At 52.4% G+C, this 13,294-nt stretch overlaps 3 protein-coding genes across 3 annotated transcripts; 1 reads left to right on the top strand and 2 right to left on the bottom strand.

Annotated features, from left to right (window-relative positions):
• Nucleotides 1-17: 17 nt before the first annotated feature.
• Nucleotides 18-2,049, bottom strand: MRS44_009946 (uncharacterized protein; the record flags this gene model as incomplete). The annotated part of the gene is made up of 2 exons (XM_046270003.2): nt 18-1,472; nt 1,522-2,049. The coding sequence occupies 2 exons, from the start codon at nt 2,047-2,049 to the stop codon at nt 18-20; spliced, it is 1,983 nt and encodes a 660-aa protein (XP_046131621.1).
• Nucleotides 2,050-2,251: 202 nt separating this feature from the next.
• Nucleotides 2,252-2,512, bottom strand: MRS44_009945 (uncharacterized protein; the record flags this gene model as incomplete). Its single annotated transcript, XM_065620359.1, has 1 exon — nt 2,252-2,512. One exon carries the CDS (start codon nt 2,510-2,512, stop codon nt 2,252-2,254), a length of 261 nt encoding a protein of 86 aa, XP_065476132.1.
• A 4,279-nt stretch (nt 2,513-6,791) lies between these two features.
• MRS44_009944 (uncharacterized protein) lies at nt 6,792-10,740 on the top strand (the record flags this gene model as incomplete). Its single annotated transcript, XM_065620358.1, has 9 exons — nt 6,792-8,275; nt 8,324-8,517; nt 8,686-8,765; nt 8,816-8,868; nt 8,916-9,020; nt 9,070-9,676; nt 9,724-10,102; nt 10,155-10,306; nt 10,363-10,740. The coding sequence occupies 9 exons, from the start codon at nt 6,792-6,794 to the stop codon at nt 10,738-10,740; spliced, it is 3,432 nt and encodes a 1,143-aa protein (XP_065476131.1).
• Between the last annotated feature and the right edge of the window lie 2,554 nt (nt 10,741-13,294).

Here is a 13,294-nt window from a genome sequence, read left to right as displayed (position 1 = left end):
TCCTTTGTTTTAAATGTCTAGATTGGCGAAACAACCATGACGACAAACTTGACTTTGCCCTCGCCATCCTTGAGCGGCGTCCAGTGGCTCATCATTTTATTTGGCTTCTTTTGTCCTGCCTCGCTGCCGCTTTCGCCGCTCATGACGCGCGTCATGTTTGCTCTTCGCGGGATGTGGTTTGCTAGGGCGAGGTCGAGAGACACTGACTTTCCGTCGCGCACGACGAGTTCTCTTACTGTTGACTTGAAGGCTTTCGTCACTGACGGGAGCGTCAATTGCTCGGATAGCACGTCGAACACGTCCTTGCCTACTACGGCTTCGGACGACATGTTGAGGTCTAGGGCTTCGACCATGGCGGGGGAGAAGAAGGATATGCTCAGTTTGGGAGGATACTTCATCTCCTGGTCGAGGGGCATTGCGCCGAGTGATGCTGGATACGAGGGGACGTGTTCGAGGATCATGTAGCGGGAGTAGGTTGTCATGAGCATGTCGGGCTGTGTTGATAGGCGCTTGAGTACTGTCCGTGTGCTGTACGTCTTTTCGAATATCGGGCCGGCGGATGATCGTGGTCTGTCGGAGCTCCTGCGGGGGCTGGAGGGTGGTGATAGAGGCGGAGGGGGTACTTTCTTGAATGACTTGAAGAAGCCGCCCTTCTTGGGGGCCTTAAGCTGTATGGGCTTCATGCCGATGGGGTCCTCGGGCTCTGGGTCGCATTGAGATCCGTCGCTACCGCCCCATCGTGAGCTATTCCTGTCGGTTGATACCTTGTCCTCCTCTGCGGCGCCGTAGCCAAGCATCTTAACAAGATCATCCGCGCCCTCAATGGATGAAGAAACGTCGATTTGGGCGCCTAGATAGAACTTGAGCTTTCCTGCTGTGTCGAGGAGAGGGCAGAGGAAGAGCAGGTTCCAGAATGGCGTGCCGTCCTTTCGAAAGTTGAGAATCAGCTCGGTGCATTCGTCACTGCGCCATATCGCCGAGCGCATCCTCGAAATGGTCTCGCGATCCGTCTGCGGACCCTGTAGGAAGCGGCAGTTGTGCGAGAGCACCTCGTTGCGCGAGTAGCCCGTAAGATCCTCAAACTCATCCGACGCAAAAGTAATAGGATTCCCCGTCCGCGAGGGATCACTGAGACAGAACGAACCCTTGAGACCGGGATACGGATTCGGTGGCGAGTCGCCTTCCACGTCGAGGGACAGGGCGAGGCTGGTGCACTGGGAGAGCTGCTGCTTCACAAAGTCGGGAAAGATCTCCCTCACGATGCGCTGCTCGACGTAGGCCTTGGACTCGAGAAACATGTTTTCCAGGCTCGGGATGAGAGAGGTTGTCAGGTGCTTGATGTTTGTGTTGAGGGCCCGGGATATCGGGGGCGGGAGGTTGATGGGCGATGTGGCTGTGATGGACGTGTAAGAGGTTGATATCGTCGAGAGCTGGATGACGACCTGCTCTAGTGAGTGGATGTAGTCGCGGATCTATAAGAGTCAGTATAAATGCGATAAATCAATGTGTCGACTGCCTCACCTTCATGAGGTAGTCGACATTCTGTCCAACTCCCCGACTCGCAGCAAACTTCCACAGCTGACTACTAGCAGCCGGATCACTCATGACCTGGTCAAACATGTCCCGCCCGACAAGGTCAGGAATCGGCAGATCGCCAGACCCATCCGAATCCGTAAACGCAATGCTGGACCGCTGGCTCGAAGCTATCGAGTCGATGCTCCTCAGCCTCTCGCCGGACCACTGCTGCCCGCTGCCATACAGACCGGCGCTGCGCGGGGAGCCATCAGGGTAGTAGTCCGTGTACTGGCGCAGAATGTCCTCGTTTGTGTGCAGCGAGAGGCCCGAGTTGCTGCGCAGACGATACGCCGAGAACTTTGCGCTCCGGGGTCTGCCTCCCGATCTCGTCTTGGGAGGAGGCGGGGATTGAAGGCCGCCGCTGCTGTTGCTGTTGGACATGGAAGAGGCCGTGGAGCGGCGGCGCTCGAATTCGGCGAATGGAGGGACGGGGGGAGGCTCAAAGGCGCGAAGGGCGTTGACGGTGGTGGGCATTTTGTCTCAGTGGGGAGGAATGCGATTGCGATGCGGCACGGAGCAGCGCAGGCTGCGGTCGATGAGACCGGGAGTAGTTAATTAGATCGCCAGAGTGAGACTCGAGAGAATGACTTGTAGTTTTTGTTGTTTGTTGTTCTGGGAGCGACAGTGGTTGAAGCGTTTTACAGGGGCATCGTCAAGTTTCCAAGGGGGGAGGTTGTTAGATCAAGTACAGAAGCAAGAAATAGGAATAGATAGGCACCTTGGACGGCGGCGAAAGAAGAGAAAGAGAAACAAACATCCAAGGCCCGGGCTTCTTTTCTCTCCTAGGAGGACCAGCTGGGGCAGCCCACGATGGCTTAATACCTCGCTCGCCTCTCACTTTCGCTCTGAGCAGTGTAGCAGCAGCAGCGCAATCGACTGACTCGAGGGCACCGCCGCTCGGTATGTAGACGGGTGGAGACCCGGGCGTCGACGCCATGGCGACGCTACACCACAGTCTTGCGGGGGCGGGCCAGAGGGCACTGTCACTGGAGGACTTTGCGGCCGTGTAAATCCTCCACCGGGTCCATGGGACCTTGAACCCTTCCCTGCTTGCTCGGACGGGGACCCGGACAGGGCCCGGGACAGGGGTCCGTGAGTGGTCCAACAAGCGGGAGTCTCTCTTGAACTCTGGCCTGGCTTAGAAAGCTAAGGGGGACTCGGACCTTGTTCCTAATGCGAGACTATCGAGATGGCGTCGTTCGAAAGAAGAAGGAAAAAGAGTCAAGAGAGAAGTGTCCCACCCCCTGATAAGTCTAGAGCTTGTCGTGGCTGAAAAGAAGGCGTCGATCCGGTGCGCGCGGGCTGAACCACGCAGAAATCTGCGATCCGGGAACATGGACAAGGTGTGCTTGGGGGAGAACATTCCTCCGAGTCAAGCCAACAGACGTTTTTACAACAGAGTTTTTCAGCGTCTAACGGAGAAGCCGTGATGGAATGATTTCTCTCCGGGTACGATTTTCCCTTCGATCTCGAGAATTATGCTGTTGCGCTCTTATCTCTAGTGCTTTTCGCCCAGCTGCCGTATTTTGACGCTTCCTGCAAACACTTTGACCCTCTTCTCAGCGGACCAAGGAACTAGTGCCAGGTCGACAGGGGTCCGGCTCTCAAGGGTCTGGTCTGGTCGTCGTCGATGGGCTCACGAGCTGAAGAAACCTCCTCCTCTTCTCCTCTTTCCATCTTGCGGGGCTCGAGAGTCATTCATCTGAAACATTGCCCCGGCTCTTGTAATCTTGTGCTGAAGAAAATGGAGAGAGAAGGAGTCAAAACCCCGGGTCACCGGCTTTGATTGATCCCGAAGAGAGCCGGAAATTGCTAAGAGGGCCATATCGTGATGGCGTCTTTTGCCCGCCCCCCTTGCCCACAGACTGGAGCTTCTTTTCTGCCCACAGACAGTCTCTCTCGCCCACAGACTTCGCAATGCTGCTGCTGCGGGTTTGCAGCGAGATCACTGGGTGGTCCATGCCCCCTTGTCCGCGCAAACCCAGCCACAGACGATTGCTCTTTTTTATTATCCCTGCGGCAATCAAGAGATGCCCGCCTTGTCCTGGGCGTTGGGCGGTGCACATGACGAAAGAAGCGTCACATCATCGTCGGCGAAGATAAAGTGTACGTGCACTGCTGTTTGTTTGTGTGTACGCCGCATAAACAGCCCGGGAGCGATGCCCAAGGAGAGACATCCCATACGCGTCGGCCCGCGGCTTGTGCTTGTGCTTGTTGTGTTGGTCGGCACATGGCGTTTGGGTCTGTCGTGCATGGGGCCACGCCGTCATCCTTTTTTGTGTTGGTTGATGGGTGTATTTGTCAAACCGTCCCCTCCCACCTTTCCATCCATGGATGAAACCCCCGTCAATGGCGGCCGCGAGACAATTCCGGGAACCTGGCAAGCCCTGTCATGTTGGTTTCAGTTGGGGTTGATTGCAAAGTAGGATTTCGCAGCAAAAAAGAAAGTCCGTCTTTTGACATCTGCAAGGCATTCTTTCTGACAGGGCCCTGTTACTCTTGACCGCTCGCTACAGAAACAATAGGTAGCTTCCAATGTCGCTTCCGTCACGCCATGTCAGGAGATGCCGTCCTGCAAAGCGACAGCCCTCACGAACCTCTAGAGCCTTCTAGAGCGGCGGGAAGCACCCGACACAGAAGAGAAAAACGAGTTTGCCGCCTTTGACGTTGACTGCATCTCGCGAATCGGAACTGGAACTCAAGCCCCCTCCCCGCGCAGCTGGAATCCTTCCAAAGCCCGCTCCACCAACAGGCACAGGCACACTGACAGCTCGGACATTTCGCGCGCTGGTCTCCAGTTCATGCCGGCGGGCGCTCTCTCTTTGCTTTTTTCTTGCTGCTTTTTGACGCACCGATTCGCATCACGGATGTGTGTGTGCGTTATCGGGGCACGTGCGGGAGGGGAAAAAGCAACATGTAGAGCCTCACCGTCGGGATGTGGAAATAAGAGAGCATGGGTGACCCTTGAGGTGATTGCCATACTACGCTGTTTTATTAGATGCGTCATGACACTCTATTTAACTTTACAGCGTCGCTCTCAGCATTGAAGAGAGGATCTGCAGCGTAAAATGTCATGCTTTCAGGCTGACGCATTGACGACCCTGATGACCCAAAGCGCTGATCTTGCATCAAACTGAGGAAATGCGCTGGCAAGCATTCAAGCCTTCCCCTACAGCCTACAGGGGATCCATTCACCTCGTGGCCTCCCTCCAGGGCCCATGTTTTCCTTCCCATGCAAGTTTTCGCCCGACGATCAACAAATGCACGACTCGCTCCCCGAGTCGGCCGTTGGACCTAACATGCATAGTGAGGCCAGCGCGAGTCAATAAACACCGACACGCTGAAACGTTGGGAAGCTTCTTCCACCGGGAGAAGATTCCGCTTGGCGGGCCACACGCTAGAACATCTTGTTCTCGGGCGAGAGAGTAGTTTGACTCGTAAAGTAGGGTTCGGGACTGGCCGTTTTTTCTGGCACGTTGTTTCAAACGTTGGATGACATTCGCGCGAGTCTTGCTTTTTTGGTTCAGGTACTGGCATGATTTTTTTTCTTCCATGTGAATGTGCGTCTTTTGTTTCTATTGGTTTATGATGTTGTATTTCGGCTATGTGACTGGACTGGGTCATGATTTGCTGGGCTTGCCGGATGTTGCTTTGTAGCCATTGAGGAATGTGACTGGACGCGCATAACCGGGGATGCGATGAGATGGACACGATAACTACAGAAGCAGTTCGAGCTGATTGGTCATTAGAGTAGCCTATGAGAGATGGATTGATGACGGATAGACAAGTAACTTGTGAAACAGTCTTGCTTCATGTCGGGATACAGCTAGACGGGCCATGACAGCTTCACAGCAGGTTGCCGATGGTCAAACCACATTTCTATTGGACGATTGGAGTAGAAAGAAGAAAGAAGAAAGAAGAAAGATAGACTCTGTGTCTGTTTCAAGAACGTTCTCTATCGATTTCTCTGTGGCTCTCTCCCGTTTGGTTGTGTTCTCTTCAAGTGTCCTGACCACTAGACGCGGGTCGTCGCTTGATATATCACAACCCCAACGGAGAAATAGACATGACCGATAATTGCTCTGAATATCTAGAAATATGAGCTTGGGTGAATTAATCCTTAAGTGCTGGCGCATGCGCGTTTGTCATTGTGTGTTCTGAAAAGCTGACTCGTTTGGTCTGGATGAAGACGGCCAGATTGTAGACCAAGTAAAGAGAGGGCATTCGGCCTCCGTTTATCGCCTTAGAGTAGGGCAGTCAGATGCTCTAAACTCTGCCACTGTTTACCTCTTCACTTTCCTTGTGTATCACTGCCAGGCTGGTGTGATGAGTTCTTCACTTAGCCCTAAGACTCTTCTCCCCCTCTCCTCCTCTCTGCCTCATCTCCTTCCATGTAGACTTTTCACCTCGCTCTTCTCAACCACCCTCTTCTGACCGTTTCTACTCAACTTCTAACTACAGTGATTCACTTCCACCCGCCTCTCCCTCTTCACCTTCTTCTATTTAACCCCCCCTCTTCTCATCCTTCCACCCATCTTGAACTCTTCCTCTTCATCCCCTTCCACCTTTCAACCTCTCCACCTTCCAGCCAACCTCTCTCTCTTGAGAGCTTCTTCCTCTTCTCATTATCATCTTTACCCTCACTCAGCTCTTCTTCTTCACCTCCCCTCACCTCCATCTTCATCGCTCTCCTTCGAGCATCGCGCACCACTCCGACCTCTCTCCTCTTCAACTTCTCTTCCTCCCCTACCCAAAACAACTTCATCCACTTCTCTCATTCGCAACTCCGGCCCTTGCTTCTTTCGCCGCACAGGAGCGCCGTCAAGCATTCCATCTCAACTACTCAACATCGGACGAGGATCAAGCCTCATTCATCTTGCCACCTCCTTCCATCTCATCTCTCTGGCCTCCCATCGCTACTGCCATAGTCTCTTGCTGCCGCCAAGGCTCGCCAGCATCAGAAAATCTACGTCGCCCGTACGATCGCTTTGCATCTCTCCCAAGACAACGCGGCCAAACAACTCTCATCCCTTCACATCTTCTACTTGAACCCCAACCACACCCCATGCAACCTTCTCTTGGTTGAACTGGTAAGTCTTTCAACGTATTTCCCACTCTTCAGCACATCTCAGTCTATATCCTCGTTGCTATTGATCGCTCATGTCAACATTAAACAAGTTGGTTACTGACAATTGGCTTCAGACTCATTCATCCTCATGGACACCAATCCCTCACCCGGGGATGGGCCTCCCATCCCAGGGCCTGGCGCCAATGCCAGTAGCCCTCCGGTTTCACACGCTTTCGAGAAAGAAAAGACTCCCGTCGCTACGGCAGTGACCGAGCATCGAGTTCCTCTACACCAGGCACCCCCGGGATCTGCTGAAGCCCAACCTGCCAATTCTAACCGCGACCTGTCTCATCCCCCCATGGACAGCTCCGAAGAAAACTTGCTGAAGCTCAAAGTTCACTTGAAACAAAAAGACTTGGACGCAGGAAGCGCACCGATTCAAGTCAAGAACGAGGATAACGATCCCAAACAGTTCCCAGGCATGTGCAAAGCAGCTCAAGACAAATCGGCTGATGGACTTGAGGATGCGCAAATGCCTGACCTTATGGAAATCGACAGCGACAGTTTGTCGGATGATGAAGGCAATGAACACGATTCAGACTTCCACTCTGGAAGCGAGTCTGATTCTGATTGTTCCCAAGAGGCTGGCAGACGAGCTAAACGACGACACTCTAAGCCTGCTACCACTACGTCTCCTCAAGCCTCAGTAAACCTCCAGGAACTCGAGACTCGGCGAAACAAACTGATCGTGAAGAAGATGACCGAAGGATTGACCGGTGATGAACCCGAGACGTTAGAGAAACTAGAGAAGCAGGTTTCGGAGGCGCAGAGACAGCCCATGGCAGGAGAGAAAGCCCCCAAAAAGAACAAGAACAAGAAGAAGCGGGCAAAGACTGCTCGAGAGTACTGGCAGAGAGAACTTGGAAACGAACCAGAAGCGGCAGCGAAGAAGCGCAAGAATGAGGATGAGGCCGAGAGTCCCAACAAAGCGCAAAAGAATACGACCGGATCCCATCCCAAGCAGAGAAGCAAGAACTCGACTGCTGCCACCAGAGCAGACATGTTGCGCAGTCTTGGCGATATCAACAAACGCATCATCGATGGGACTGTGCCAACTATGGGTGCCATCCAAGCTCACACCCATCAGGATCAGATGAAGCAAATCCTGGAAGGCGTCCCCGAAGGATTCGACACCAGGCGCACCAAGACACAGCACAAAGACCTCGAACAAGCCAAGTCTTCGTTCGGTTACAAGAAGGTTGAAGCTGTCAATGGGACGTGGAAGCTCAAAGACATGGACACTGGTCTGTTGAACCACCAGATTGTCGCCGCGGCTTGGATGGTCAAGAGAGAAGCCCAAGATCTGCACCCCGCCGGAGGGTTGCTAGCCGACGACATGGGACTGGGCAAGACAATCACCACGCTTGCTTGCATCATTGGCCATCCCCCAGAGAAGGAAGATTGCGACGAGTTCAGCAGGGCGACACTTGTCGTTGTGAACAACCAGCAGACTGCAAACCAGTGGTCTGAGCAAATCGAGAAGCACTGCCCTGAGGCCTTCTCTTCCAAGACGTGCATTTACTCCAAGAACATCCCCTGGAAAGCGGCGCAATGGGGTCGACGCAACATAGTGTAAGTCTACGAAGCCCTCAGCCTGCCAAGAGAGCTAACGTGATACAGGATCACCACCTACGCGGAGCTGGTGGCGCAGTTTCCCAAGAAAAAGGCCGTCCAGGCACTGAAGGCAAAGTGGGCTGGCGACATGGTGGGCTTCGAGAATGCCCTGCAGCGCAAGCTTGGGAAACTTTTCAAGGTCAACTGGTACCGAGTCGTTCTAGATGAAGCCCATGCCATCAAGAACCACACATCCGGCAGTGAGTAGCTTGCAATGGTTCTGTTTCCTGAGTTGACACAAAATAGCCACTTTTGTCTGCTGGCAGTTGAGTGCCAAGTTTCGATGGGTAGTCAGTGGAACGCCCATTTCCAACTCGATAGAAGGCAAGCTCCCGCACGAGATCCATGGTTCATACTTACCTGATTAGAGTTCTATCCGTACCTGAGGTTCCTCGGATGCAGCTTTGCTGTCAACCTAAGAAGGTTCAAAACCGAGTACATGGACGGGGTGAGTCCAACCTAAGAGAAGGATGTAGCGGTTACTGAATCAATGGTTAGAGACAGTCAAACGACAACTTCGCTGCGCTTGTTAGCATGGTCATGTACAGACGGTATGTCAAGGGGTTGAAATGAGGAGATCATTGCTGATTCTTTCTAGGAAGCAGGATGAAAACTTCATGGGATACAAGATCGTCGACCTTCCGAAGACCCACAGCCAGGATCTCTGGGTTCCCCTTGAGGATTGGGAAATGACCTTGATCCGGTGAGTTTCCACATCCCAAGCTCGGTGACAGAACTAATAAACCTCAAAGAGCTGTGGACAACCGTTACCAAAGTGAAATGCCCGATGAGGAGGCGAACGGTCAGGAACAGGACGATGAAGGCAAACCGCCTGCAGAAGAGGCGAATGATCAGGACCAAGATGACGAAGCCAAACATGAGGATACTGACCAAGACTTGGAACCTGCTGACAAGGAAGACAATGATGCAGCAAAGGCAGAGGAAGATGTCGCCCTCAAGCACCAAACTGCCTTTTCGATCCGAAACACCCGATGCATAAGATTGCGTCAAGGTGTCTCCCACCCACTCAACCTCGAGAAAGTTTCTTCGAGAGAAAAGCCCGTGAGGGAAGATGTCCAGCAGGCGATGGAGCAGCTCAAAGAAGAGGCTGAAAAGATTCAGAATGATGCCGACAAGGCAAAGGCTCACGCTGAACAGCTGGCACAGGACAAGGCTGGTCGAGAGGAGTTCTCAGCAGGAGCCCATCAGATCGAAACCCTGTACAAGGACTTGTTCGGCGGTGCGGAAGAGATGGCCAAGCTGCGTGCCCTTGCTGCCAACGAGCATGAAGTCCAGGAGGTGACTTGCGGTCTCTGCAAGAAGGCAAACCCTCCCGTGTCGCCAACGCGAGGAGCAAATGTACGTGTCAACTCAGACCCCGTGGCTCCAGATGCTAACAGATAAAGTGCGAGCACATCTTTTGTGAACGGTGCCTCTTTGTTGGCATTCCCAAGGGGATGCGGTTGGTGAAGGTTGAGTTCATATGCCCTGTTCCTGGATGCTCAGCCAAACTCGCCGTGGGAGGGGACGTGACGACTCCCGAGTGTATCAAGACAGCCATGAACAGCGCCAAGGAGAGCAAGGACTTCCAGGAACCTGGACGGGACAGCATTGGAACCAACTGGACTGGTGATTCTGAGGGATACAATTCCTTCTTCCTCGCCACGTGCGGCCGTGAAGACATCCACTTTGGTCCTGTCAAGATGCCTTGGGGTTCCAAGGTCAAAGCCACTGTGGAGGTGATTCTTACGTGGCTCAAGGAAGCGCCCGAGGACAAGATGATTGGTAAGGCACCCGTCTGCAAGATTTGCTATTAGTCCTCTAATTGCCTCTGTAGTCTTTGTTGAGTTCACCAGAACTTCGAAAGCACTGGGGTGCATCCTGGAGAAGCTGGGAATTGACTTCCTGTACTACAACGGGACGGTCACCACCAAGCGGAAAGATTTGGCTCTGGAAGAGTTCCGAGAGAACCCCGAGCGGAAGATTCTTGTAAGCTTTCGCCCTCTGTACCCTACAGGTCCATCCATGATCTAACAAGACAATAGCTGGCGTCAATGAAGTGCGGTGGGCAAGCCTTGGACTTGCCTGTCGCCAACCGCGTCATCATTGTTGACATTTGGTGGAACAAGACGGTCGAGCAGCAGGCCTTCAAGCGAGTTCATCGAATCGGACAGAAAGAGGAGACGCATCTCGTGCGGATCATGGCCAGAGGCAGCATTGACGAGCGTCTCTACATGCTCCAGAACGCGAAGCAGGCTATTGTCAACCGGGCTCTCCAAGATGACGGACATGTCCCCGACTTCACCGAAACCCAGGCACTCCAGTGGCTGTTTTCGGACAAGAGTGAAGATGATCTGATCCAAGACATGGATGCAAAGGCCCGGGCAAAGAAGGGCAAGGCAAAGGGGAAGAAGAAGGCCTGAGCCGTTCCTTCTCGAAGCAATGCCGTGATGGGGCGCAACCGGGGTAAAAGTTGATTGCTATTCTCTCTCTTTTTGGTTTCATCCAGCCGGTGGAGGTTACATGAGCAAGGGAATGCTCTGGTCTCGGATACACCATGATCTACTGAAAGGGGGACCCTTCCATAGCTGAGATACTACAGATACTACGGTGACAATCAAATTCTTTGGCTTTATTTTGACCACATTTGAGTAAAACAAGTTTTAGATGATAAGAACTTCTCTTAAAAAAAGAGATAATACTCTGAGGGTTTTCTACATGTTATTTTATACATCTTGTAACATCGTCGTAGGCATCTTTAGTAAAACATGAGCCAATACCCGGTGGTGAATACTCCCATGGACATCGCAACTTTACCAACTAAACTAGCTGACCAGGCCGGCACCCCTTGAGACTGGGGCTCTTTGAGTAGCTTGAGGAGTTTGCTGCAACAGCTTGCACCCTTCCCTCCCGTGGCGCGAGCTTGGGGTTCCTCCTGCGGGTTCGGCAAGGTAGTTAGGGATAGGTGTTGGGAGTTGTGGTCCATCTTTCATTTCTTCTGAGCTTGGCCCAGCTCAGAGACCAAGGTTCACAAGGTAACTAGGCCCCGAGCCAAGACTTCTTAGTTGATCGAGGTTCCCATTCTTGCTGCATCTCGGTTGATGGTTTCTCTATTGACCAGTTCCAACATGATAGCAGTGGCTCCTCCCATGGGTCCTTTGTCGTCACCCCACCACTCCAGTATTCTCAGCAACTCCTCTAGTTCTTGGCCGATACGGATCTCAGCATAGGAGACGTTGGCTATCTCCTTTTGATCGGCCACCCGCCCCGAAGGAACGGCAGGAGGGATAGGCACTGTAGATGCCGGAGCTGTTTTGTATGCCAATAATTTGAGAGTTGTTGTTTAAATCTTTTCGGAGTGTTAAATGTCTACCTTCCGCCATATATAAAGCGACAACCGACTACCTCGCCATGATGGGTGTTTTCACGGTGGATGGTTGGTCCAACTGGAGCGGACTAGGCTGCCTAAGCAACCTAACACAATCACTGCTGCCTCTGTGAAGAAGAGTAGTAATTTGCGGTCTTTGACACTGAAAATGAAACAATGAACTGAAAAACATGTCTAGGAGACGGCTCAAGGATGACAAGTGTAGGCAGGACGTAACGAAGGCCTACTAATGGTTGTGAATAGCCCAGCGCCATACATAGGCGGACGCTGTGTAAAAGCCGTTTAGGCTGGGATCCATCACTTCGCTGCCTAGGTATCAGATGGGATTATCGGAAGCGCGATGTGACTTAGAGTAGCACTTGAGATGAGACTGGTCCCTGAATCCTGTAGTGATGGGAGAGTGTCAATTAACATTATGGCATCTGCCCGGTTGAGTCGCTGAAGTCGAGGCAGTTCACATTATAGATTGGCCTTTTCAACAAATTGGTTTTGATATGTATGTTGGATATGGAATATTTTGTGAATAGTTAGCTTTGAGTCTGTGAGATGTTGACACTCCAACTTGGCGAGTATAAATATGTACACAGAGAGCACCTGCTTCGCCAACGTGGACGCCATACACTTTACCTTCATACACCTAAGCAACTCAGAACACAAACTTCAACGCGTATTGACATTCTAACCCCTCTTCATCACTACTCTCTGTAAGGAACGGCACCATGTGCACGTTTTACAGCACAGGCTACATGTGTCGGGCTTGCGGCTCGTGCGTCCGACGCGAAACCTCTGAGGAGGCCTGCGCGTACAGCAAGAGCAAGAATGAGAGCCTGCGTGAAAAGTGCGTGCCTAGAACTGATCACAAACGAGTCAAGGTGCCTGAGGACCAGTGCGAGAAGTGCAGGGGCAAGAAGAAGAACCCAAAACGTGAGCGAAGAGTCCCGCGAGGTTGGACATGGAGTTGACAAGGTGAATAGTGTAGGTTCTTTGTGCAAAGCTAATCTAGATTGGAACCTTTTGCGACTTTACCTATTGTTACTGTCTCGCGTTGTGGTGGAGGAAGGGAGCCTTTGTTCAAGGGCGTTGTCACAAGGGATCCACGAAGCGACGCGCATCAAGATGTCGTGGCTAGAGTCGTGGCTCATGGCAGCTGATGGGATTGAGTTTACTCCAATGGACGTTTCTGACACGAGAAAAGCGCGGCAGGCGTAAAAAGAATGGGCTGTATCACGCAGCAAAAGACACATGAATGGCTGCGAGTTGAGACGGTTGGTGATGGAGATGCAGCAAGGTTCCAGGGATGTTCTTTGATCTCTGGCATTAGCACAATGCAAGGTCAGGGGTCGACAATTGATCTTGGAAGGTGACAATAGTTATTGACATGAGCCAACAGACACTACAATAGGCTTTCTCCAACTTGAGAGGCGTTGCATTGACTCGATGGTGGCTTATTGTAGTCGTGACGTGCTGACGCGACTCGACCAATATTCCTTGGCTGCCATGTATCGGCGATGAGACTCTTGCCAAGTGGCACTGCAACATGCATACAAAACTAGGCAGCTCTGCAATGGGTAAGAGCCCACAATGTATTC

The sequence above is a fragment of the Fusarium solani genome (genome assembly GCF_023522795.1).
Source record: "Fusarium solani strain SB1 chromosome Unknown bctg00000006, whole genome shotgun sequence".
In the NCBI taxonomy this organism is placed as follows: Eukaryota; Fungi; Ascomycota; class Sordariomycetes; order Hypocreales; family Nectriaceae; genus Fusarium; species Fusarium solani.
This window is presented reverse-complemented; position numbering and strand designations above follow the sequence as displayed.